The sequence below is a fragment of the Nerophis ophidion genome, linkage group LG15 (assembly GCF_033978795.1).
Source record: "Nerophis ophidion isolate RoL-2023_Sa linkage group LG15, RoL_Noph_v1.0, whole genome shotgun sequence".
Lineage (NCBI taxonomy): Eukaryota > Metazoa > Chordata > Actinopteri > Syngnathiformes > Syngnathidae > Nerophis > Nerophis ophidion.
In genome coordinates, this window is record NC_084625.1 from 23,597,845 (window position 1) to 23,625,248 (window position 27,404).

General features: G+C 39.7%; 1 protein-coding gene across 1 annotated transcript; it reads left to right on the forward strand.

Moving 5' to 3' along the window:
* The first annotated feature begins 5,346 nt into the window (after positions 1-5,346).
* On the forward strand, positions 5,347-22,298 carry xkr9 (XK, Kell blood group complex subunit-related family, member 9). Its single transcript, XM_061921872.1, has 4 exons — positions 5,347-5,403; positions 5,562-5,970; positions 14,283-14,491; positions 17,948-22,298. Exons 2-4 carry the CDS (start codon positions 5,654-5,656, stop codon positions 18,571-18,573), a joined length of 1,152 nt encoding a protein of 383 aa, XP_061777856.1. The 5' UTR covers positions 5,347-5,403; positions 5,562-5,653; the 3' UTR covers positions 18,574-22,298.
* The last annotated feature ends 5,106 nt before the right edge of the window (positions 22,299-27,404 follow it).

A 27,404-nucleotide genomic window follows, 5' to 3' on the forward strand; every position in this document is an offset into this window, starting at 1 on the left:
ATATTAAGGGTGTGGGAAAAAATCGATTCGAATACGAATCGAATCGTTTATGTTGTGCGATTCAGAATCGATTCTAATTTTTAAAAAATCGATATTTTTTTTTAATCAATCCAACAAACCACTACACAGCAATACCATAACAATGCAATCCAATTCCAAAACCAAACCTGACCCAGCAACACTCAGAACTGCAATAAGCAGCAATTGAGAGAAGACACAAACATAACACAGAACAAACCAAAAGTATTGAAACAAAAATTTATATCATCAACAACACTATCAATATTAGTTATAATTGCAGCATAGCAGTGATTAAAAATCTCATTGACATTATCATTAGACATTTATAAAAATTAAAAAAAAAGTGTTACAGTGGCTTACACTTGCATCGCATCTCATAAGCTTGACAACACACTGTGTCCAATATTTTCAAAAAGATAAAATAAGTCATATTTTTGGTTTGTTTAATAGTTAAAACAAATTTACATTATTGCAATCAGTTGATAAAACATTGTCCTTTACAATTATAAAAGCTTTTTACAAAAATCTACTACTCTGCTAGCATGTCAGCAGACTGGGGTAGATCCTGCTGAAATCCTATGTATTGAATGAATACAGAATCCTTTTGAATCGGGAAAAAAATCGTTTTTGAATCGAGAATAGAATCGAAAAAATCAATATATTATCTAATCGTGACCCCAAGAATCGATATTGAATCGAATCATGGGACACCCAAAGATTCACAGCCCTAATATATATATATATATATATATATATATATATATATATATATATATATATATATATATATATATATATATATATATATATATATATATATATATATATAATTTTATACCGGTATGTGTATACAGTATTTCCTTGAATTGCCGCAGGGTACATAGTATGCGCCTGCCTTCAATTACTGCCGGGTGAAACTCGCTTCCCAAAATAATTAGAGCATGCTTAGTATTACCGCCTGGTCAAGCTCGTGATGTCACGAGTGACACTTCCCCTGTCATCATTTTCAAAATGGAAGAGGCTGATTTCAATACCGGTAATTTGAAATCGCATAAAGGGAAGAAGATTAAGAGCTATTCAGTAGGATTTAAGGTCCAAGCTTACATCACACTCAATTTTTTACTGCATACCTTTGGTAAGTGCCGGAGTGAGAAGAGGTTTTAAAACATTTAGCGCATGCTTACTTTTACCGCATGCTTTTGGTAAGCGCAGGAGTGAGAAGAGGTTTTAAATTAATTAGTGCTCCGGCGGCAATTCAAGGAAATACGGTATACACTTTTTTTTTTAAAATTCATTTAGTACCATTGAACAAATACTTGTTATACCGTACAACCCTACCATGTGAAAGCGTTTTGAGAAGATTCATCCATAATGTTGATCCGCTATGTACTTTTCATAACCTATTTGATGAATCTATTTGCCACCTATTTTTTGAATGTATACATTGTAACAAAATAGAAATGGTAAACAAAAAAAAGTTTCATTTGGATTATGAATGTGAAAAAAGGGATGTGATTTACGTGAAAAACTATGTGAGTGCCATTGCCGATTAATACCTTTTAATGTCTATCCTACTGCTGACATTATTTTCACTCCCCCGGCTGACAAGTGGCTAGCAGCTAATTAGGTGTCTCCATAAACAGTGTGGAATAATAATCACCTCCATTACAGTAAATACACTGCATTTGTGGGGGTGTGGCTAAGATGCACACGCAGTAGTTTGCCTCTGCAGGATCTCCGGCGAAAACTGCCAAATGTAAAAAAATTCAGCTTTTTAAAAAAAAAAAATAATAATTCAAACTGACAACGCTAGGCCAACTATATGCATGCCTATCACTCTGGGTGAGTAATACTGTCAAAACATAGATAACAACAATTAGGCCCAAGACCACGAAGAGGGAAGCAATCAGTCACCTGTGGCTGTAAACAAGCTTGAGGCTAGCGCTGAGATGGCGTCAACTTTGGAGAAGTTGCTGGATAAAATACTCGAGTCAATGAACAAACATTTTGACATGCTTGAGGAAAAGCTTGAGGCCCTTACAAGCAAGCAGACGGCATTGACCAACAGATTGGGGGACATGGAGCAGCAAGGTTCCGAACACGAGCGCCGCATTGAAGCGCTCGAACAAAAACTGACTGAAACGCAGAAGAGCAATGAGAAATCGGCAGCTAAAATAGACGAATTGGAAGGGCGCTCAAGACATAATAACATAAAAATTAGAGATGTCCGATAATGGCTTTTTTGCCAATATCCGATATTCCGATAGTGTCCAACTTTTTTTTGTTTTTTTTCCACAAATAAATACAATCATGTGTGCTTATGGACTGTATCCCCAGACTGTATTGATCCATATTGATATATAATGTATATATTGTGTTTTTTATGTTGATTTAATAATAAGAATTAAAAAAAAGAAAAAAAAAAAAAATATATATATATATATATATAATTATTATTATTTTTTTTTTATTTCTTGTGCGGCCCGGTACAAATCGGTGGTTGGGGACCACTGATCTACGTTGCAGCAGCTCAGACGAGGCACCAAACAGTGTGGGTGGGAAGCGTTTCCACAGACGCGGAAGGAGATTTTTCACAACAAAGTTCTAAAGCTTAGTGATATATCAGATTGTAGGTGAATTTATTTTGTACCCTTCGCGTTCATATTTCACTGTTTGTAGCATTTTTGTAGCATTTCTTTTGATTGTAAAATATGTTGATCGAAAGGGGGTTTGATGTTCATATTTAGTCAATATTCAGTGTTTTATCGCACATAGAAAAATTTAAAATTCCATTATGTTTTTTAAGGCGGTCTGTCATAACGTTTTTAGCATTCAATCAGACATTATTGTGAGGTTTTGTATTAGTGTTCCTAAAAATAGATATATCGGCTCCCAGACACATTTTTTCTCAAAATGTGGCCCCCGAGTCAAAATAATTGCCCAGGCCTGAGGTAGATTAATAAGAGTCTACAGAGAGGATAACATAACAACAACTGTTGGTGTGTTGGTGTGTCAGCATTGTCAGTCAGGAGGAAGAAGGAATGATCCATAAATTGGTGGCGTCGAAAGCAAGGGTAGTATCAGTATATAATCGATAGTATCATTATATAATCGATAGATCGCGTCAATGCTTTTTATTTTCTGAAAATCATTCTTTTGTTGATTTTGTTAATTTTTACAAACTCGGGGAATAATTATTTGGACACTAAGACTTTAAGGGTGAAAAACAAAAAAAATTTAGATTTTTTAGTTTTTGCATTTTAGTCATTGTGTATAATTGACTTTCTTGTATGTAATAAAAGAGAATAAGAAACTAGTTCAAATATTGTGTTGACATTGTTACACTGTCAATAGCACTCACCATAAATAAATGTAAACATTTAACACACCAGTAAATTCATGTGATTGATATCGGTATTGGATCAGCCGACCTCACTCATGTATGATTGGTATCGGAATCGGTGGCATAGAATCCTGATCACAACACCCCTAATTTGGACATAATAGTGACACTGACTATAGTCTGAAATATATTATAAACATGATTATTACCTATACAAAATGATCAAATATTTCCCAGAATAAAATAATACTTTGTTGAAACGGAGACACGGAGACATTTTAATCTGCTTCGATAACTGGACACCTATTAAAGTTTAAAATTTTCTTCTATCAAATTACACACAAGTTATATAGTGTACACCTATTTATTGTTTTGAACTGAACTGAACATCAGTCAAAGGTGCATCCTGATTTATGCCCGAAGTCTGCTGTGATAAGCTCTCGCTTGCTGTGACTCCAATGAGGACAAACAGTACAACTTACGAGTAATGTATGACTAAATATGACTAAAATTAATTTACAAAAATATATCTCGCCTCAAGTCATCTGGGATAGGCTCTAGCATATCTATGTGGACAAGTTGTATTGATAAACAAGATAATGATGATTTTAATGGTGTTATTTATTTAGTTCATACTCTTAATATGGTTACTAACTAAAGAACATCAAATAGTTACATTTGCACAATTGGACATGTTCGAATAGGAGTAGCGAGAAGCCCTATCGTATTTAATCTTGCCCCTTCTATTTGTCTCTGCAATTACTGAGAATTATTTGACTTCCTGTACTGAACCTGTTCACACTTAAGATGACTCATGTGTCTACCTTTGCCTCATTAGACGGAAGGCCAGAATAAAAAACGAACAAGGAAACGACGATAAAGATCAGAAAATATGGATATCAGTAACAAATGAACAAAAGCAGGAGTATATGTCAACAAACAAATTATATATATAATTAAATATCAGAATATGTGCAGGCGTTAATTGCTTGAATTAATTGCCGTAGTGGTCATCACTTTTAAATTTACTCTGCATAATGAGACATTTTCAATATTTTCCCTCGGAATTTTCCTCTCAATGTTTTATATTTTTGCAGGTGAATAAAATTCATTATTGCGGAAGGAAGGGGACTACAAATTAAATAAAAATATGTCTTCATAACTAAACTAACCTAATGGAGATAAGCATTATCATTATTATTATATTTTTTGTTTTGAATCAGTAGAGCAGGCCTGTGCAATTATTTTGACTCGGGGAGTCAAATTTAGAGAAAAAAATGTGTCTGGGGGACGGTATATCTATTTTTAGGAACACTAACACAAAACCTCACAATAATGTCTGATTGAATGCAAAAAACATTATGCCAGACCGCCTTAAAAAACTTTATTGGAATTCTACAATTTTCTATAAACGATAAAACACTGACTATTGACAGAATATGAACGTCACACCCCCATCTTGATTGACATATTTTACAATCAAGCGAAACACAATAAAAATGCAACAAACAGTGAAATATGAATGCTAAGGGTAAAAAGAACCCCAACTACAATCTGATATATCTATCACTAAGCTTTAGAACATCACTGCACATCATAATGGCAACTACGTTCCATCTTAAAGCTCTAAAAAAAATATTTGGGAATGTCCGACGGGCCAGATTGAAAAGCTTAACGGGCCGCATGTGCCTTAATTTGCCCAGGTCAGCAGTAGAAGTATGTTTATTACAAGTTTTGTACTTGTGATGTGTTATATAACTTGAGGTGAGAGTGCATAAGCAGTCTCAACTTTGAGAGAGCAGCCACACCTTAAAAGATCACACCACACCTGTCTCCATTCATTCTCCTGAACTGAAACAAAACATGCTCAACACTTCATTTGTGATGACATGCATTCACAGTAACAACAACAATAGATGGTTGCTATGAGAGAGCAGGAGCATGTGCGTGCGCACATGTATTACGTAATAACATTCTATCTACTCGAGGTGGACCTGTCAAAAGTACTAAGGAAGACACCAGTTGTTGTGTACACACCTGTGAGTTGCCGTTTAACAAATGGGATTTTTTATTTCCAGCTGTGAATTATTATTAATAATATCTACCAACACTTTTGTTGGCTACTTAGTATAAACATTTTTTCAGCGCTCCAGGTACAAAAGAGATGATACCAGCATGTTTTTGTTTTTTACGTCAGGTTGGGATTGTTAATGGCTGAAGATGGTTCTGAGCTGCTGCAAGCCAGGAGACAAATGTCCCTCCTGAAAAAATATTTTGTTGCAGTCCAAGATGCATCAAAAAGATTTCCGATACACTAAACTGCGATGGCTGCTAACCGTCAGTGGACTGTTCCTCTACGTCGCGGACATTTTGACAGACTTGGGACTCTCCGTGAAGTACGTCGTCGACGAACATTATGTATGGTCAGCGCTGACTTTTGGCTTTGTTCTGCTCGGGATGCTGGTGACTCAGGTTTTCAGCTACGCCTGGTACAAGGACGACATCAATGATGTGTTCATAAACCCTCAAGGAGTAGCTCCAGTGTCAGGGTTCCCCAAAGGTCGGCTTGCAGTTCTGCATCTGTGTGGCGCAGGTATTTTCACCAGGTAAAAGCCCCTGCTATCGTTCCTAGTTTTCTATTTGACACAAATAGCACATCAGCGAAAACGTACATAGGGAGTGCCTGTACTGTAAGTTCCTCTTCTAAAGTATTCTAATTATGCAGGAATTGCACAAACTAGTCGAACCATATTGAGATTCGACTTCTCTGTCTAGTATTGCCCCGTGTTTTGCTATGTGCGTTCAAAAAACACACCATCAGTCATTTCTGTAGGCTAAACTTGCAGTTAATATTAGTCAATACTCAGATATTTAACATAAAACAAGTCTTAACAGACTAAACTTGACTGCAGTTTTGAACTGTACAGTAAGTACCTATTTTAAAGTATTCTATCCATCTATCCATTTTCTACCGCTTATCCCCTTCGGGGTCGCGGGGGGTGCTGGAGCATATCTCAGGTACAATCGGGCAGAAGGTTATGCACAAATTGCACAAACTTCTAGAAACACATTGAGATTCTACTTCTATGTGCATACAAAAAATACAAAGTCAGTCATTTCTACAGACTAAAGTTGCAGTTAATATTAGTCAATACTCGGATATTTAACTTAAAACAAGTCTTAACAGATTCAACTTGCTCTGTAGTGTTTAGGCTTATTTTGTGATTGTAACATACCAAAATGCATTATTTCACAGCAACATTTTCCAGAAAGTTGCAATGTTTTAATGCTTATTTATTTTATCAACATTAAATCTGCTTATAATTTTATGAATTTGTAATTAATGTTGTTTTTGTGGCCCTGCGATGAGGTGGCGATTTGTCCAGGGTTTGTCCAGGGTGTACCCCGCCTTCCGCCCGATTGTAGCTGAGATAGGCGCCAGCGCCCCCCGCGACCCCAAAGGGAAAAAAGCGGTAGAAAAATGGATGGATGGATGGATGTTGTTTTTGTAGCTCTGACCCCAAAAATCACAGAATTTCAACCCATCTAACAAAATATGATTTATTTTCATTTTAAACGATTTGGAAGATTGAAAGAAAGGTATTTGTTTGTACACCAGGATAAAAAGGCTTATTTTGCAGAAGCATTTTCATTTAACTTAAAACAAGCCTTAACAGATTCAACTTGCACTGTAGTTTTTAGGCTTATTTTGTGATTGTAACATACCAAAATGCATTATTTCACAGCAACATTTTCCAGAAAGTTGCAATGTTTTAATGCTTATTTATTTTCCCAACATTAAATCTGCTTATAATTTTATGAATTTGTAATTAATTATGTTTTTTGTAGCCCTGACCCCAAAAATCACAGAATTTCAACCCATCTAACAAAATATTATTTATTTTCATCTTAAACGTTTTGGAACATTGAAAGAAAGGTATTTGTTTGTACACCAGGATAAAAAGGATCATTTTGCAGAAGTTTTCATTTAACTTAAAACAAGTCTTAACAGATTCAACTTGCACTGCAGTTTTTAGGCTCATTTTGTGATTGTAACAGACCAAAATGCATTATTTCACAGCAACATTTTCCAGAAAGTTGCAAAGTTTTAATGCTTATTTATTTTACTAACATTAAATCCGCTTATAATTTTATGAATTTGTAATTAATGTTTTTTTTGTAGCCCTGACCCCAAAAATCACAGAATTTCAACCCATCTAACAAAATATTATTTATTTTCATCTTAAACGTTTTGGAATATTGAAAGAAAGGTATTTGTTTGTCCACTAGGATAAAATGGCTCATTTCGCAGAAGCATTTTCAAAAAAGTTGCTATGTTTTTAGGTTTATGTCGTTCATTATGAATGGGCCATAGTGTGTGAACGTGAGTGTGAATGTTGTCTATCTGTGTTGGTCCGCCCGAATGCAGCTGAGATAGGCTCCAGCACCCCCTGCGACCTCAAAAGGGACAAGCGGTAGAAAATGGAAGGATAATTACACTTGTGATTTGATGCATTTGCACTTAATGTTTTAGGATGTTTTTTGTAGGCTTGATCCCAAGAAGCACAGTTTTTCAATTAAACAACCAAAAATACTTTATTTTTATCTGAAATTAAACATTTTTAAACATTGACAAAATAGTATCAGTCTCACCGGGATCTTGAGGGGCCTTTTTTTCAGACTCCTGAATTTGCAAAATTTCTTCCCAAATATTGCAATAGAAAGTACATTTTCTTTAGTCAGTCGCTCTGGTTATTCAAAGGCTTTTTTGTGATTAAAATGCCCGATTTTGCAGCAGCATTTAAAAAAAAGTTGCAATCTCTTATGATTTTTTTTTTTTGTCTTTCATTATTGCACCTAGTTGTGATTTCATTCATTTGCAGTTAGTGTATTTTTTTGGGAACCTGACCTATGAAAGCACAGGATTTTAACAAATGTCTATGGATATTCACATTAATCCAGGTCATTCAATCGATCGCAACTGGACTGTTTGGTTTGCCTCAGAAGATGTTTTGCCTCTCATCTAAGTAGGCTTCATCAGTTCATGCACTTAGACTTAGATTGGTCAGATCTAGTCTAGCGGATGGTGCCAAAACCCTAAATATTTATACTCCAAAAAACCAGGAGGGTGTGCCTGGGCAAGGATAGTTTCGCCCTATTGTAGTGAGAAAAACAACTGTTGAGATGCAAAGAATCAATCCTAACTGTCAAAACCAATGACAGTCGTGTGTGTGTGAATTATATTTATATCGTGCTTTTCTCTAGTGACTCAAAGCGCTTTTACATAGTAAAACCCAATATCTAAGTTACATTTAAACCAGTGTGGGTGGCACTGGGTAAAATTTTGCCCAAGGACACAACGGCAGCAGTGACTAGGATGGCGGAAGCGGGGATCGAACCTGGAACCCTCGAGTTGCTGGCACGGCCACTCGACTATACTGCCCCGTCGTTGAAGTGTAATTTCCCCTCCTAGGTATGAGGTATTGTGTGGCTCAACAATCGCTGTGGATCGACCACTTACAGCCCAAAATAGCCGTAATCACCCATGTTAGCATTTTATTCAGTTGTAAACAAATGGCGCGAAGGAGCATCTGTGGCCATAGTGTTTCTAACTCCTGTTATTTGTTGAAGGCTACATTGCAGAGTCTTTTAGGAATGGTTAAAAGGACGGTGTTGTATGTGGGAGATAGTTGGTGTTGCAGACCACCTCCTCTGTTCAGTGATGGTTTTTCAACCTTGACATAGATGGCTTTTTTCAACCTTGACATAGATGGCTTCCCTCACTCCTCTTTTGTACCATTTGTCCTCCCTGTAACGATTTAGTACATTTTTGTTCTCAAAGGAGTGCTGTTTCTCCCTGATGTGCAGGTAGACGGCCGAGTCTTGGCCTGAAGAATTTGCCCGTCTATGCTGTGCCATGCGTCGGCTTAGTGGTTGTTTTGTTTCCCCAATATATGAATCAGTGCATTTATCACAATACTGGATAGCATACACCAGATTGTTTTTGTGGGTGTGGGGTGTCCGGTCTTTAGGATGTACCAGTTTCTGTCACAGGGTGTTGCCTGGTTTGAAGTGTACTTGGGTGTTGTGTTGGTTAAACATTCTTCTGAGTTTCTCAGATAGACCTGATACATATGGAATAACAATATTTTTGCGCCTGTCACCTTTTTTTCCCCTCCTCCATTCTGTTCTTGTTTTTTCTGGAACTGGATGCATTTTTCACAAACGACCAGCTGGGATGACCACAGGTTTTGAGGGCTTCCCTAAAATGCCTATGCTCTTTCTGTTTGGCCTGTGGGCTGGTAGGAACATTCTCAGCTCTGTGTTTTAGGGTTCTGACAACTCTCAGTTTGTGTTGTGTGTGAGGAAAAAGGTGACAAGACGCACAACTATCGATTTTAACAAACTTTTTTTTTTTAATATTCAATTAAACATTTTTGTACATTGACAAAAATGTGTCAGTCCCACAAGGATCCCGTGGGCCTTTTTTGAGATGCTTGAATATGCACAAATTGCAACAAAAAGTGCGATTTATTTTAGATTTTTGTTGCAATTGAATTGAAGGGGCAAGTTGCAATGCATCCTTGTGATTTTTTTCTCTGTAGTTATAAAAGGGAAAATTATTGAAGAAAAGGTACTTAGTGAAAAAAATTGACAAAATGTGTCAGTCCCACCAGGACCCTGTGGGCCTTTTTTGAGATGCTTGAATTTGCACAAATTGCAACACAAAGTGCAATTTTTTTTAGATTTTTGTTGCAATTGAATGGAAGGTGCAAATCCAGAGTTTTGATTTTCTCTCTGTAATTATAAGAGGTAAAATTATTGAAGAAAAAGTACTTACTGAATAAATTTGACAAAAATGTGTCAGTCCCATCAGGACCCTGTGGAAGACTCTCAAATTTCAGTGCCCCTCCCAAAAATCTAGCATGCTTTTCCATCCCATGCAAGCTATCTGGGAGGAAGAAAAAGTCCCATCAGACTGGAGAGATGGCAACATCACAAAGATTACCAAGAAAGGTAAAACTACAGGGGAATTATGCTCCTCTCAACGCCAGGGAAGGTGCTCAACCACATACTACTAGAAAGGATGCGGAAATTGGTCGATGCACAACTGAGGGAAAACCAGGCTGGTTTCAGAAATGAAAGATCTTGTGCTGACCAAATTGCCTTCCTCAGGATTACAATAGAGCAATCCATGGAATGGAACTCACCAGTATATATTAATTTCATAGACTTTAAAAAGGCGTTTGACAGTGTCGACCGCGAGACACTGTGGAAGCCAATGGCACACTATGGCATCCCACCGAAGCCCATCAACATCATTTGGGGACGGTGTGGCGCAGTGGGAGAGTGGCCGTGCGCAACCCGAGGGTCCCTGGTTCAAATCCCACCTAGTACCAACCTTGTCACGCCCGTTGTGTCCTGAGCAAGACACTTCACCCTTGCTCCTGAATGGTGATGGTTGGCGCCTTGCATGGCAGCTCCCTCCATCAGTGTGTGAATGTGTGTGTGAATGGGTAAATGTGGAAGTAATGTCAAAGCGCTTTGAGTACCTTGAAGGTAGAAAAGCGCTATACAAGTATAACCCATTTATTATTTATTTATTTTATCAAGAGCACCTACCAAGGGATGCGATGTCGTGACCTACATGACGGATGCCCATCGGAGGCCTTCGAGGTCCTGTCTGGGGTGCGGCAAGGATGTCTGCTCTCGCCTTTCCTTTTCCTCCTCTGTATTGACTGGACCATGAACCAAACAACCATAAACAGCAAAACCGGCATACAGTGGAGCCTTACGGAACAACTAAAGGACCTAGACTTTGCAGACGATCTATCTCTCCTAGCTCACACTCACCAACAGATGCAGGACAAATCAAAAAACTACAAAGAGCTGCTGCATTTCTTGGGCTTAAGATCAATTCACAAAAAAAAAAGGTCATGCGTATCAAAAACAAGAACAATACAGCAATAACAATGGACCATAATCAATTAGAGGAGGTAATCAGTTTTACATACTTGGGGAGCATAATCAGTGTAGATGATAATCCAGAATAGCGAAAGCAAAACATCATTCAACATGCTAAACAAAATATGGAGAGCCAAAAACATTTCTCTCAAAACCGAACTGAAAATATTTAACTCAAATGTCAAATCCATCCTGCTGTACGGATCAGAAACATGGAAAACCAACAATAGCATACTCACTAAACTTCAGACATTCGTAAACCGTTGCCTCTGTCGGGTCCTAGGAGTCTACTGGCCAGACACCATCACCAATGCCAACCTGTGGGAACTCACCAAACAAGAACCAGTGGAACTGCAAATCAGGAGAAGGAAGTGGAGCTGGATAGGCCACACGCTCAGAAAATCCAATAAATCAATCACCAAACAGGCACTAAAATGGAACCCACAGAGAAAAAGAAACAGAGGGAGGCCAAGAACAACCTGGAGAAGAAGCACGGAACAGGAGATGAGGGCTGAGGGGCTGTCATGGCAACAACTCGACCGAAGGGCACAAGACCGGAATGGATGGAAGGCTTTTGTCGGCGGCCTATGTTCCTCAGGAAATACTAAGGCCTAAGTAAGTCCCGAAAATCTCTCGGGGCAAACATTCTCCCGAATTTCTCCCGATTTCCACCCGGACAACGATATCGGGGGCGTGCCTTTAAGGCACTGCCTTTAACGTCCTCTACAACTTGTCGTCGTGTCCGCTTTTCCTCCATACAAACAGTGTCATAATATTTGCGGCTTTTACACATGAGCGAACGTAAGGCATACTTGGTCAACAGCCATTCAGGTCACACTGAGGGTGGCCGTATAAACAACTTTAACACTGTTACAAATACGCGCCACACTATGAACCCATACCAAACAAAAATGACAAACACATTTTGGGAGAACACTGTAACACAACATGAACACAACAGAACAAATACCCAGAACCCATAGCAGCACTAACTCTTCCGAGACGCTACAATATACACCCCTGCTACCACCAATCCCCGCTCCCCTAAACCATTCGGAGGTCTCAAGGTTGGCAAGTATGACGCCCCCACAGACTTTGGATCACGCAGACATGCTGGTGGATTTTATTTCAGAGGCTTAAACAGTTAACCCCCCCCCAACTAGCAATGACTCAAGCTGCGCCCATAATGACTTTCAACTTCCCAAAAGTTGCAGCCAAAGCTATACAAGCAAAGTTAGTTGACTACTGGCGTAATTAAATATTATTTTACCTTCAAGCTGCATTCATGAATTCCATTTGCATCTCCAAATCACGACAACTACCCCTAACATGCCCCGGAAGCAAATTAAAAACTATCCTTCCATCCATCCATTTTCTACCGCTTATTCCCTTTGGTGTCACGGGGGCGCTGGTGCCTATCTCAGCTACAATCGGGCGGAAGGTGGTGTAAACCCTGGACAAGTCACCACCTCATTGCAGGGCCAACACAGATAGACAGACAACATTCACACTCACATTCACACACTAGGGCCAATTTAGTGTTGCCAATCAACCTATCCCCAGGTGCATGTCTTTGGAAGTGGGAGGAAGCCAGAGTACCCGGAGGGAACCCACGCAGTCACGGGGAGAACATGCAAACTCCACACAGAAAGATCGAACCCAGGACTACTCAGGACCTTCGTATTGTTAGGCAGACGCACAAACCCCTCTTCCACCGTGCTGCCCAGAATTAAAAAACTATTTATGCTGAAAACTAGTAAACTAAACTAATCTTAACAACATTATTATGGAAATGATACTTCGTATACTACCTATACACCGACTAATACAAAGTATACACAAGCGTCATTTCTAGAATTGGGCTTCACGGTGGCAGAGGGGTTAGTGCGTCTGCCTCACAATACGAAGGTCCTGCAGACCTGGGTTCAAATCCAGGCTTGGGATCTTTCTGTGTGGAGTTTGTATGTTCTCCCCGTGAATGCGTGGGTTCCCTCCGGGTACTCCGGCTTCCTCCCACCTCCAAAGACATGCACCTGGGGATAAGTTAATTGGCAACACTAAAAATTGGCCCTAGTGTGTGAATGTGAGTGTGAATGTTGTCTGTCTATCTGTGTTGGCCCTGCGATGAGGTGGCGACTTGTCCAGGGTGACCCCGCCTTCCGCCCGACTGTAGCTGATATAGGCGCCAGCGCCCCCCGCGACCCCAAAAGGGAATAAGCGGTAGAAAATGGATGGGCATTTCTAGAATTCTCCCCTGAAAAGTTGTACTGCAGTAAAAATGGTTCAAGGTTGTACTCACTTTGGGTTGGATTTGCGTGAAATGGTCCCTTACCAGGGCAGCATGGTGGCACAAAGGTTAGTGCATGTGCCTCACAATACGAAGGTCCTGAGTTGTCCTGGAATCAATTCCGGGCTCGGGCTTTTTCTGTTTGGAGTTTGCATGTTCACCCTGTGACCGTGTGGTTTTCATCAAGGTACTCCAGCTTTCTCCCACCTACAAAAACATGCACCTGGGGATAGGTTGATTGGCAACTCTAAATTGGACCTTGTGTGCGAATGTGAGTGTGAATGTTGTCTGGCCCTGTGATGAGGTGGCGACTTATCCAGGGTGTACCCCGCCTTCCGGCCGAATGCAGCTAAGATAAGCTCCAGCACCCCCCGCGATCCCAGAATGGGACAAGCGCTAGAAAATGGATGGATGGTCCCTCATCAATATAAACACAGTTTTTCACCAAACTTCTTGCTGAAGGGACATGACTAATTTGTGCACTTCATGAGGTTCAGCAATCTTACTGGTTGGTGGCGGACCTATACATATTTCATGAAGTTAAATAAAAAACACATTTCTCAACTTTTTAAAAAAGTTGACATAGTTTCTTTATGTTAAAACAGCTCTACCAACCTACACAATTTAGATTGTGATTGATCACTTTTTTTTTTTTACTGTTTTTAGGTACTACCGACTGCTCAAAACTGGGTTCCATGTGGTTTGGATCAAGGGCCCCGATGAGGAAGAGACAAAGGAAGTGCACCATCGTCTGTTTTGTCAAGCCACCGACCTCAGCATGCTCAAACTGTTTGAGGCTTTTTTGGAGAGTGTCCCCCAACTGCTATTACAGATCTACAAAGCACTGCACCATGGCGACGCCTCCATCATGCAGTGTAAGTGTCAAAGACGTGAATATAAAACTTGGTCTTATATTTTTGGTCATTGTTTTAGTAGTGCATAAACTGTTTGTATGTTCTTGGTCTCAATACATTTTTTAGAGGGTCTTACCTTGGACTCTTCCTGCTTTGTCTTGATCTTCACTCCTCTTGTAGTCTTTGTTCTTGACTTGGTTTTGCATTCCCTCAGTCTTGTTCCTTTATCCGTCAAAGTTTTTTTATGTGTGGGTTTTAATTCCTTGGAATTTTGTTGATATGGTCTGAACTCCTCAGCGACATGGCTGGGACTTGGTCTCTACTCCTCAGAATCCTGACTTGGTTTCACATTCCCTTGTTCTTGTTATTGACTATGTCTCAACCCAAAAGGCATTTCCTTAACTTGGAAGACCTTAGTCTTTCTTCACTTGGTCTCAACTCTACAGTGTCGGTCTTAAATCCTAAAAATTCTCGTCTTGATTTGATCACAACTCAAAGTATTGGACTTAGTCTTAACACCACATAGTCTTAAATTTTATTTGATCCGTCCAATTTAAGAGTCTTATAGTCTTGACTTGGTTTTAAGTTTTTGCCTGAACAAAGTCTAATTTCAATAGTATTGGTTCTGACTTGGTCTTAACCCCTCAAAGTCTTGGTTTTGATTTAATCTTAACTCTTCAAAGTCTATGACTCGACTTGTTAACAACTCAAAAGTGTTGGTTTTTACTTGTTTCCAAATTGTTGTCCTAATTTTGTCTCAATTTCCCAATCTTGGTCCCAACTTGGTCTTAAAACCTCACAGTCTTGGTCTTGACTTGATCTTACTTCTTCAAAGTCTTGGACTTAATTTTGTCATATGCTGGCATGTTGTGAAGTATTTGCGATTTCAAAGGATGCAGAGGACCTCAGCCAGCTTGCAGGTATAATAAATCTTTGCTTGAATTTAAACACACAGGGCGAAAAAACCCACAATTTGGGTATTATCTCGACATAGCATTGAGATTATACTACATTATTACTTGAATGGGATTGTTCTGAAAATTTGAATTTCCCCTCGGGGATGAATTAAGTAATTCTGATTCTAATTAGGTAGCGTGAAAACAAGCAACAAAACCAACAAACAAACCGTTGTGTGTAACAAACACTTCTAGCAACAGAAGGTAAACAAAAAGGGGCCGTGTGGCCCATGAAACCCAAAACACACTGTAAACGGGCAAATCATAATGCAAACAACAACATTTTTTATCTGGTGCAACAGATCATTACAGATTTGGGCTTAGCGCCTTAACGTCTTAAACCTGACTTGGTGCTAACATTTTTCTTAACTCTCTCTCAATTTCCCAGTATTTGTCCTGAATTTGTCTTAACACCTCAAAGTCTTGGTCCTGACTTGCTCCAAACTCCTTAAAGTCTTAAATTCAAGAGTCTTGGTCTTGACTTGGTCTTATATGTGTCAATTCCCGAGTCTTGGTCCTGATGTGGTCTTAACACCCCAAATTCTTGGTCCTAAATTTGATTATAACTTTGAAAAGTATTTGGTCTTAACCCCTCAAGGTTTTGGTCTTGATTTGGTTTTAACTACTGAAACTCTTGGTCTTGATTTGAACTTAACTCCTCAAAGTGTTGCACTTGATTTGGTTTTAACTGCTGAAAGTCCATCCATCCATCCATCTTCTTCCGCTTATCCGAGGTCGGGTCGCGGGGGTAGCAGCCTAAGCAGGGAAGCCCAGACTTCCCTCTCCCCAGCCACTTCGTCTAGCTCTTCCCGGCGGATCCCGAGGCGTTCCCAGGCCAGCCGGGAGACACAGTCTTCCCAACGTGTCCTGGGTCTTCCCCGTGGCCTCCTACCGGTTGGACGTGCCCTAAACACCTCTCTCGGGAGGCGTTCGGGTGGCATCCTGACCAGATGCCCGAACCACCTCATCTGGCTCCTCTCGATGTGGAGGATCAGCGGCTTTACTTTGAGTTCCCCCCGGATGACAGAGCGTCTCACCCTATCTCTAAGGGAGAGCCCCGCCACACGGCGGAGGAAACTCATTTCGGCCGCTTGTACCCGTGATCTTGTCCTTTCGGTCATGACCCAAAGCTCATGACCATAGGTGAGGATGGGAACGTAGATCGACCGGTAAATTGAGAGCTATGCCTTCCGGCTCAGCTCCTTCTTCACCACAACGGATCGGTACAACGTCCGCACCGATCCGCCTGTCAATCTCACGATCCACTCCTCCCCCACTCGTGAACAAGACTTCTAGGTACTTGAACTCCTCCACTTGGGGCAGGGTCTCCTCCCCAACCCGGAGATGGCACTCCACCCTTTTCCGGGAGAGAACCATGGACTCGGATTTGGAGGTGCTGATTCTCATTCCGGCCGCTTCACACTCGGCTACGAACCGATCCACTGAGAGCTGAAGATCCCGGCCAGATGAAGCCATCAGGACCACATCATCTGCAAAAAGCAGAGACCTAATCCCGCTGCCACCAAACCGGAACCCCTCAATGCCTTGACTGCGCCTAGAAATTCTGTCCATAAAAGTTATGAACAGAATCGGTGACAAAGGGCAGCCTTGGCGGAGTCCAACCCTCACTGGAAACGTGTCCGACTTACTGCCGGCAATGCGGACCAAGCTCTGACACTGATCGTACAGGGAGCGGACTGCCACAATAAGACAGTCCGATACCCCATACTCTATGAGCACTCCCCACAAGACTTCCCGAGGGACACGATCGAATGCCTTCTCCAAGTCAACAAAGCACATGTAGACTGGTTGGGCAAACTCCCATGCACCCTCAAGAACCCTGCCGAGAGTATAAAGCTGGTCCACAGTTCCACGACCAGGACGAAAACCACACTGTTCCTCCTGAATCCGAGGTTCGACTATCCGGCGTAGCCTCCTCTCCAGTGCACCTGAATAAACCTTGCCGGGATGGCTGAGGAGTGTGATCCCACAATAGTTGGAACACACCCTCCGGAACACACCCTGCTGAAAGTCTTGGTCTTAATTTGCCCTTAACTCCTCAAAGTCTTGGACTTGACGTGGTTTTCAGTTTTTGTCTCAACTTTGTCTCTATTCCTCAGTCTTGGGCCTGACTTGGTCTTAACTTCTCAAAGTCTTAAAATTGATTGATCGTAACATCATGGAGTCTTAAGTTTTGTACTAGGTCTTAACTCCTTTAAAATCTTGATCTATGTTATTTAAATTTGTAGTCTTCTTTGTTTTTGAACTGCCATCGTTTGTAGCATGCACAGTGTAATGTGGAAAGTTTCTCGGAAGGAAGTCCCCTAGCTCACTTCATTTAGAGGGCTCTGCGGTCCTCACACTTGGCTTACCTGACGGAGAATTTGGACACGCACAAAATGAAGCGGAAAGGGAGAGTATTTGGATTGAGCCTCAGACTACAACACCAGAAGTGCTCTCCTAATCAAGTTAAAACACTTGGTATGTTAGCAGTTGCCAACATCTGTCTGCTGTCTTTCAGATTCCTGTATGGTCATGTCTGGTTTTAACATCGCCTGGGCCATGGTGGACTATCGCCGCTGCCTCCGGAGGTCCCTCCAACATGTTCAGGAGATGCCTTCCGGACTCCCGACTGTGATTTACCTGCTCTACAAGGTCTGCACCATCAGCAGCCACATCCTCAGCTACAGCCTCCTCCTGAAGCTCAGTCCCTACAGCGTGATCGCCCTGGCCATTTTGTGGCTGCTGGGGACAATATGGTCACACCTGCTTCAAACCAACTTCTGCACAACCAGAGGTCATGAGATACTCTACCGAGCCGTGGTGGGATTCATACTCACGTTTACGTTCTTTAACGTGAAAGGTCAGGACACTCGACGATCCATGACAGTCTATTACTTTCTCTACTCTCTTATCAACATGGTGACGCCGATACTTTTGGCTTTGTTGATGCCTGAGGTGCAGACGGCCACGTTCTTTCTCGCCATAACCGGGTTGATTTCTGGGGGCTCCTTGCTGGGCCTTCTGTTTCTTGTGTTGTACTACCTCTACCTGCACCCAAAGAAGAAGAATCATGAGACCGACGAAGTGGACGGACTGGAAAAGGAAGCAGAGACTGGGAGGATAAGACACTTTTTGCAGCCTTGATGCACATTTCAATGCACACAGTCACTCATGAAGAAGTGTCGTAAATATATGACATAATATACGCTGCTCTTAGTTATCTCATGTCCTGAGGTTTACATCATCATGCATGATTCAACATTTTGTGCATATATTGAACTTTAGTCAATGTAAATAGCCTTCTATAGTATTTCATATTTAAAGGCCTACTAAAATGAGATTTTCTTATTCAAACGGGGATAGCAGGTCCATTCTATGTGACATACTTGATCATTTCACGATATTACCATATTTTTGATGAAAGGATTTAGTAGAGAACATCGACGATAAAGTTTGCAACTTTTGGTCGCTAATAAAAAAGCCTCGCCTGTACCGGAAGTAGCAGACGATGTGCGCGTGACGTCACCGGTGTGAGGGCTCCTCACATCCTCACATTGTTTATAGTCATAGCCACCAGCAGCAAGTGTAATTCGGACCGAGAAAGCGACGAGTTCCCCATTAATTTGAGCAAGGATGAAAGATTCGTGGATGAGGAAAGTTAGAGTGAAGCACAAAAAAAAAAAAAGAGAGAAAAAAAAAAAAGGCGACGGCAGTGTGAGCGATTCAGATGTAATTAGACACATTTACTAGGATAACTCTGGAAAATCCCTTATCTGCTTATTGTGTTAATAGTGGTTTAGTGAGATTATAAAGTCATACCTAAAAGTCAGAGGGCTGCGATGAACGCCAGTGTCTCTCAGAGAAGCCAATGGAGGAGCCAAGATCACAGCTGCCCTTTTGACAGCTGCAGGATGAGGTCGCATAATCCATTGAAGTCTCCGGTAAGAGCCGACTAAATATCACAATTTTCCCATCCAAAAACTTGCTGGTTGACGTAGAGAAACATGTTCGCTTGACCGCTCTGTGTTAAAGCTTCACAACAAACAAAGAAACACAGGCTGTGTTTCGCTGCTAAAGACAGCTGCAATCCACCGCTTTCCACCAACAGCATTGTTCTTTATAGTCTCCATTATTAATTGAACAAATTGCAAAAGATTCAGCAACACAGATGTCCAAATTATTGTGTAATTAAGCGAGGAAAAGAGACGACTTTTAGCCGTAAGTGGTGCTGGGCTAATATGTCCGCTACAACCCGAGACGTCACAAACGCGCGTCATCATACGGGTCATCATTCCGCAACGTTTTCGAGAAGAAAATCTGCGTGAAATTTAAAATTGTAATTTAGTAAACTAAAAAGGCCGTATTAGCATGTGTTGCAATGTTAATATTACATCATTACACAGGTGCTGTTCATATTATTAGAATATCATGAAAAAGTTGATTTATTTCAGTAATTATATTCAGAACGTGAAACTTACATATTATATCAATTCATTACACACATAGTGATATATTTGAAATGTTTATTTCTTTAAATTTTGATGATTAGTACTGACAATTACTAAAAATTCCAAATTCAGTATCTCAGAAAATTAGAATATTAGTTACGAATAGTACCAAAAAATATTTTTTAGAAATGTGGGCCAACTGAAAAATATGAACATGGAAAGTTTCAGCACGTGCGGTAATCAATACTTAGTTGCAGGTCCTTTTGCCTGAATTGCTGCAGCAATACGGCGTGGCACGGAGTCGACCAGTCCGTTGCACTTTAATAACTGTACACGTTGTTATCTGTCTGCTATGTGATAAGGAGGAGACTAATAGCGCTGAGTAATTGGTTAATTATTAATCTTGTTGTTATGATTGTAGTTACAGTGTTCTTGTCTAAAGGGAAAGTAAAACATTTGGATACACTTGATGTTATTTAAAGAAAATGTGTGTCAATGTTTGACTAGACCACATATTTGTTATACATGTAATTATTACAATCAACCCAAAATTATTCCTTCCTTCACATGTAAAAAGTGGGCCAAAACGTACTAATTACATTTTATTACAAATTATAATATGCATATAATTATTTATTATGTATGTATAATATTACATCCATTTCCTACCGCTTGTCAATATTACACATTTTAAATTAAATTACAACCATTTAAAAATATTGCATAGTGCTTGTAACTTTTAAAATATATTTTTTTTCTCCAAGGTGCGATACCCTGAAGTTGTATGGCACCCGACGAAGAGAAGCATATTTAGGGTCATAAAGGAAAAAACTAATATTTAAATAACGACCTCAATGTGACATAATTATTGTAATTAAAACGACACACACATGTTTTATTAAATGTGAAATTAATCTAATCAAATGTAAACCTATATCTAATTTTTAATCATTTAATTATTGTTCAATCATTTAATCAATAGTGGTTTAATTATTTCACAATTTCCTTAATTCGAACAGATAAAATAAATTCATGAAATGCCACCAGACAGGTTCAGGAGATATAATATGTAATTTAATCACAAAATAATAAAATTGTAAAATAATTAATTACCCTGTGATGAAATGGCGACTTGTCCAGGGTGTACCCTGCCTTCCGCCCGATTGTAGCTGAGATAGGCACCAGCGCCCCCCGCGATCCCAAAGGGAATAAGCGGTAGAAAATGGATGGATGGATAATTCATTACATTGTTAATTATATTAAATGATTAAATATGGAAATGATTAAATGACTAGTTAATTAACTTCTACATAAAAAAATAATGACACAATTTATAACCTTTCTATTCAACATATTTAGACTATATTTCATTCTTGACATGTTAGTATTAAAAGATTGATTTATTAAGTTTTGTCCAATTCGGCCCTCAATAGAAGCATGCCCCACACTCCCTACTATTTAGTAATACTTCAAGCATTTAATTAATAGTGGTTTAATTATTTCACAATTTTCTTTATTTCGAACAGATAAAATAAATTCATGAAATGCCACCACACAGGTTCAGGAGATATAATATATAATTTAATCACAAAATAATAAAATTGTGAAATAATTAATTACATTGTTAATTATATTAATGATTAAATATGAAAATCATTAAATGATTAGTTAATGTACTTTCACATAATGAATAATGACACAATTTATAACCGTTCTATTCATCATATTTAAATTATATTTCATTCTTGACACATGTTAGTATTAAAAGATTAATTAATACATTTGTGTCCCATTCGGCCCTCAATAGAAGCATGCCCCACGCTCTCTACTATTTAGTAATGCTTCAAGCATTTAATTAGTAGTGGTTTAATTATTTCACAATTTTCTTTATCTCGAACAGATAAAATAAATTCATGAAATGCCACCAGACAGGTTCAGCAGATATAATATATAATTTAATCACAACATAATAACATTAATTTCATTGTTAATTATAGTAAATGATTAAATATAGAAATCATGAAATGATTAAATAGTTAATGAACTTTTAAATTTAAAAAGGACACAATTTATAACCTGTTTACCAAATTTTAATTATATTTCATTCTTGACATGTTAGTATTAAAAGATAATTTGATAAATTTTGCCTTAATCGGCCTCTTAATCAAAGCATGCCCCACACTCTCTGCTATTTATTAATGCTTCAAGCATTACTAAACTTTTATGACAGTTTTCTGCAGGCATCACTAAAATGTTATGACAGTTTTCTGCAGGTCGTTGACTTGTAACACAAACACTCACCACAAGATGGGAGCATTGTCCGTGTTATTTTCCTGACGAGGTAAAGCAAGAGGCTTTTTCACTTATCCTCAGACCATGTCTGCCACTGTCAGAGAAACAACAATAAAAGCGATGACATCATTGTGTTGAAACTCTGTACATTACAGCATTATCAAAAGTTGGATAAAATCCAACACACCGGCTGTTTAAACCTTTAAAGGACATTGGCCCCATCTACATAAGAGGACCCAACATCCTCCCCTCTCCCGTGCTTTCTTTGGTCCAGAACAAATGCAACGTGCGCCTGCCAAAAGTGCTTTTATTGGGGCAAGATACATGTGACCAATAATCCGTAATGGACAATTTTGGCTGTGACTCGCCCAAAACGATACCGCCAGGGAGTCGTCACGATGCAGTGAGATAGAACAAGTGGAGTGAACCATGCACCCCCCCCCCCCACACACCCCCGGGTAAAAAGCAACTCTGCCGTCATTTCTGGCGCAGAGAGCGTAACAGCCGCTAATCTCCCTCTCTGATCTTCACCCCAGAAAGAGTCGTCATCGCTGCCAGTGCAAGATTTATCACCACAGCGGTAAAGATCTTCGGGACATTTAAAAACATACCACTCAAGTGTGCTCGTGACCTATGACCCCTTCTCCTACGTAAGCCATCACAATACCTTACTTTCGTTTAGGGCTGTACGATCCCCACAATTTGTGCAGACACAATAAATGCATAGGCGGTCCGTTTTTCATTAAAGCTTCAAAGTGCATGGAAGCCATGATTAATGAAGGCCTATAATGCTGCATGTCTTTAATTACCACACTGCCGCCGCTGCACCACCAGCACCTTCAATGCATTAGCAACGACCTGTGCTCAGCTTCCATTCATGCGCGGAAAATTCCCTGAATTCGGGGAGGTAAATAAGTGATTGAGGCAGCATCTTTGAAATGGCAGCGCTAACGTTTCTCTAATCAAGGCGCATTGCTCGCCAGCTAAATAAGTCCAGGCAGTGAGGGATTGGAGAGTGGGCTTAAAGAGGACAACAAAGTGGGCTGGAGTGTGCGTTGCGTTATTCACAGGGTGCTGAAAATACGTCTCGTGCAACACAGGACACTGTGCACATCAAACGGAGAACTAACCACCGACGGAAAGCCCCAAAAGTTGCACAATTTGGAGGAGTTTGACCCAAAATGTCCGGAAAAGAATGTAATCAAGTGAGCAATCAGACCAGTGAGCTTTGAAAACCAGTGGATTGACTCCATAACTTATGGCAAAGAGGAAAATGTGATGATAACCACAGAACCAGTTAAAGGGGAACATTATCACCAGACCTATGTAAGCGTCAATATATACCTTGATGTTGCAGAAAAAAGACCACATGTTTTTTTAACCGATTTACGAACTCTAAAAGGGTGAATTTGCTGATTTAAACGCCTTTCAATTGTTCGCCTGTCAGAGCGATGACCTTTCACCTGTGACATCACATCGTGAAGCGACCCGCCATTTTCTCAAACACATTACACAGACCAAGTCAAATCAGCTCTGTTATTTTCCGTTTTTTCGACTGTTTTCCGTACCTTGGAGACATAATGTCTCGTCGGTGTGTTGTCGGAGGGTGTAACAACACAAACAGAGACGGATTCAAGTTGCAACAGTGGTCAAAAGATGCGAAAGTCCCTCGTTTGTTCTGCACACTTTACCGACGACAGCTATGCTACGACAGAGATGGCAAGAATGTGTGGATATCCTGCGACATTCAAAGCAGATGCATTTCCAACGATAAAATCAACGAAATCACGAAGGTGAGTTTTGTTGATGTTATTGACTTATGTGGAGTGCTAATCAGACATATTTGGTCACGACATGACTGCAAGCTAATCGATGCTAACATGCTATTTAGGCTAGCTGTATGTACATATTTCATCATTATGCCTCATTTGTAGCTATATTTGCATCCAGTCTTTCCCTCCACCCACATTTAATGCCAAACAAACACATACCAATCGTTGGTTAGAAGGTGATCGCCGAATTTGTCTGCGCTTCCTCCCGTGCCGCTGTCTGTCGTGATATGGCTCAAAAGCTTCTGTTTCTTCTTTAATGTCGTTTTCGGTACCTACCTCCACACTCCAACCATCCGTTTCAATACATGCGTAATCTTTTAAATTGCTTACGGCGCTGAAATCCGAGTCTGAATCCGAGCTGCTATGCTATACCTTTCTGTGCTATCCGCCATGTTTGTTTCTGGTGGCTTCACGCAGTGACGTCACAGGACAACAGACGGGTGGATATAGCGATGGTGTAAATCAGGCACTTTGAAGCCGTTTTTTGGGATATTGCGTGATGGGTAAAATTTTGAGAGAAACTTCGAAAAATAAAATAAGCCACTGGGAACTGATTTTTATTGGTTTTAACCATTCAGAAATTGTGATAATGTTCCCCTTTAAGTATCCCACGGTTTCTACATTTGAATAAAAAATGCGTTAGTCTTAAAGGGGAACAGCATTTCTGGGTGAATTTAGCCTATTATTCACAATCGTTGTGAAAGACATGACGACCGATGTATTTCTTTTTCAATACATTCTAAATATCAAATGTGATCAAAAGCCACTGGGAGCTGCTCTACTCCGCTTATGAAGCCATTAAAAACACCCAAACATCTCCATTAAGGTTTTATATACATGATGTATGTATATAGGGCTGGGCGATATATCGATATTCTTGATATATCACAGGTTTGTCTCTGTGCGCTATAGAAAATGACTATATCGTGATATTCAAGTAGACGTTCTCATGCAGTTGCTTTTAGCTGCGGGCATTACACTACAGGCTCTTCCCACTCGTTCTTGTGTCTCCTTCTCACAGACAGCAAGCGCACCTTCTTACACACGTCACATACCGTGACGTCATACGTCACATACGGATATGCCCTCGCGGAGCAGAGAGGTAGCAGACTGGGTAACGTTAGCTGTGATGCTAGCGGAGCCGTGCGAGTGGTAATACGAGAGAAAGAAGGTGCGAATCTGGTAAAAAATGAAGGAATAATTAATTCCCAAGAAAAACAGTAGGGGGTCCATCGTCTGGCGGTGGTTTGGCTTCAAGCGGGAATATGTCGAATAAACAACTTTTATTTGTCAAGTGTGGAGCAAAAGCGTTGCCACAAAAAGTAGCATTACTGCTAATATGTAGCATCATTTGAAAAGTCACCTGCTAGAGAATGAAGGGTGCTTACTCCACATCCACATCTCCATTTGGTGCCACACGCCCACACCATCAAAATGTCAAAGCAAACATTTCCAGATCCACACCGTATGAAAAAACAGTCAACAACAAAAGGAGATACTGTCCGCAGGAACCTACTACATAGTGAAGGATATATACTATTTAATTTCCTATTATGCAGCTCATTTTTATTTAACAGTTATTGAAATATCTTGTGTGACATCATGCACAAAAGTGCACTTTAAATTTTTTAAACTATTGTAGTGGCATTCTGTACAAAAAGTGCACTTTAATTTAATGTTGTTTTGATATGTCATCTGAGTGACATCATGCACAAAACTAATAGCTTGTTTTAAAATTTCTCTGACAATCTTGCACTTTCAGTTATGCAAATGACATGAATGTTTGTGTCACTGCTTAATAACTTTAATAAATACAGTTTTGGTCAATTGACTTTGTTGTGATTTTCTTCTCTGCATGAAAGTTTAAAATGAGCATATATTAATGCAGTATGAACAAGAATGTTTATATGTAGACACATAGAATCATCATACTGCTGTGATTATATGCATCAAGTGTTCATTCAAGGCACAATATCGAGATATATATCATGTATCGCGATATGGCCTAAAAATATCGAGATATTAAAAAAAGGCCGTATTGCCCAGCCCTATGCTAGTGACATTCAATAAATATAACTTGTTTGGTGAAATGTCTGTCATCTGGACGTTATGGGCCCTTTCAGCACAAAACAAACAAACCAAAACATACAGTTTGAAGCGGACTTCACTTACGGGCTATCAGACGACTTCAAACCCCCCTCCACATGCCACCCCCGATTGTAAATAATTCAATATATATACTCTGATGATTAACTTGTGTGAGGACTGTATTATGCTGATAGTATATATTTGTACCATGAATTGATTAACATGGACCCCGACTTAAACAAGTTGAATAACGTATTCGGGCGTTACCATTTAGTGGTCAATTGTACGGAATATGTACTGAACTGTGCAATCTACTAATAAAAGTTTAAATCTATCAATTCAGGAGAGATGTAGCAGTTAGAGAAAAACAAAAAATATATATATTAGTAGGGCAACAGTAGAATTTTATTTTATTTTAAGAAGTTTTTTTAAGATCAGCAATGGGCCAAGGCATCAATCTCTAGGGGGCGCCTCTAGGATAAGGAGCGGGAAAAAAGATTAATATTTATTCGTGCTTAGCATTTTTTTGCTCATCATCATGCATTAATGTGTGTGTGTGTGTGTGTGTGTGTGTGTGTGTGTGTGTGTGTGTGTGTGTGTGTGTGTAGGTAAGGGTGGTGGTTCATTAGTCGGGATGTAAATCTTACTAGGACTCACGATTCGATATGAATTAGATTCTTGGGGGGATGAATCGATTGAGAATAATTTGTTGATTCATCACGATACATGTGGCAAGTCAATGCTGCGATGACAAAAATAAAACATTTAAATATTTTTTTTAAAATGTGATTTTGAAAATCAATTGATTTTGCGTCGGAATCAATACGAATCACAATTCGGATGTAAATGTATATTTTCGTTGTCAGGGCATTGTGTTTAAGTCTGTAAAGGACTTTCTGTTGCACAACTTTTTATGGATAAAAAACAGATACTGTATGTCCTATAATATCGGACTGCCGATATTATCGGCCGATAAATGCTTCAAAATGTAATATCAGAAATGATCGGGATCAGTTTCCAAAAGTGACTTTATAAAACGCTGCTGTACAGAGTGGTACATGGACGTAGGGAGAAGTACAGAGCAGTTGCGTCTCCCAGTCATATTTGCCAACCCTCCCGATTGTCCCGGGAGACTCCCGAATTTCAGTGCACCTACCGGGGCAACCATTCTCCCAAATTTCTCCCAATTTCCACCCAGACAACAATATTGTTGGCGTGCCTTATTGGCACTGCCTTTGAGGACGGCCCAATCACATAATATCTACGGCTTTTCACACACACAAGTGAATGCAATGCATACTTGGTCAACAGCCAT

Bases quoted from the DNA above. Each gene is read 5' to 3' on its own strand.
- xkr9 (XM_061921872.1), top strand. From the start codon at position 5,654: ATGCATCAAAAAGATTTCCGATACACTAAACTGCGATGGCTGCTAACC. The intron at 5,971-14,282 runs GTAAAAGCCCCT...TACTGTTTTTAG, and splicing joins GGCGCAGGTATTTTCACCAG to GTACTACCGACTGCTCAAAA. The intron at 14,492-17,947 runs GTAAGTGTCAAA...GCTGTCTTTCAG, and splicing joins CGACGCCTCCATCATGCAGT to ATTCCTGTATGGTCATGTCT.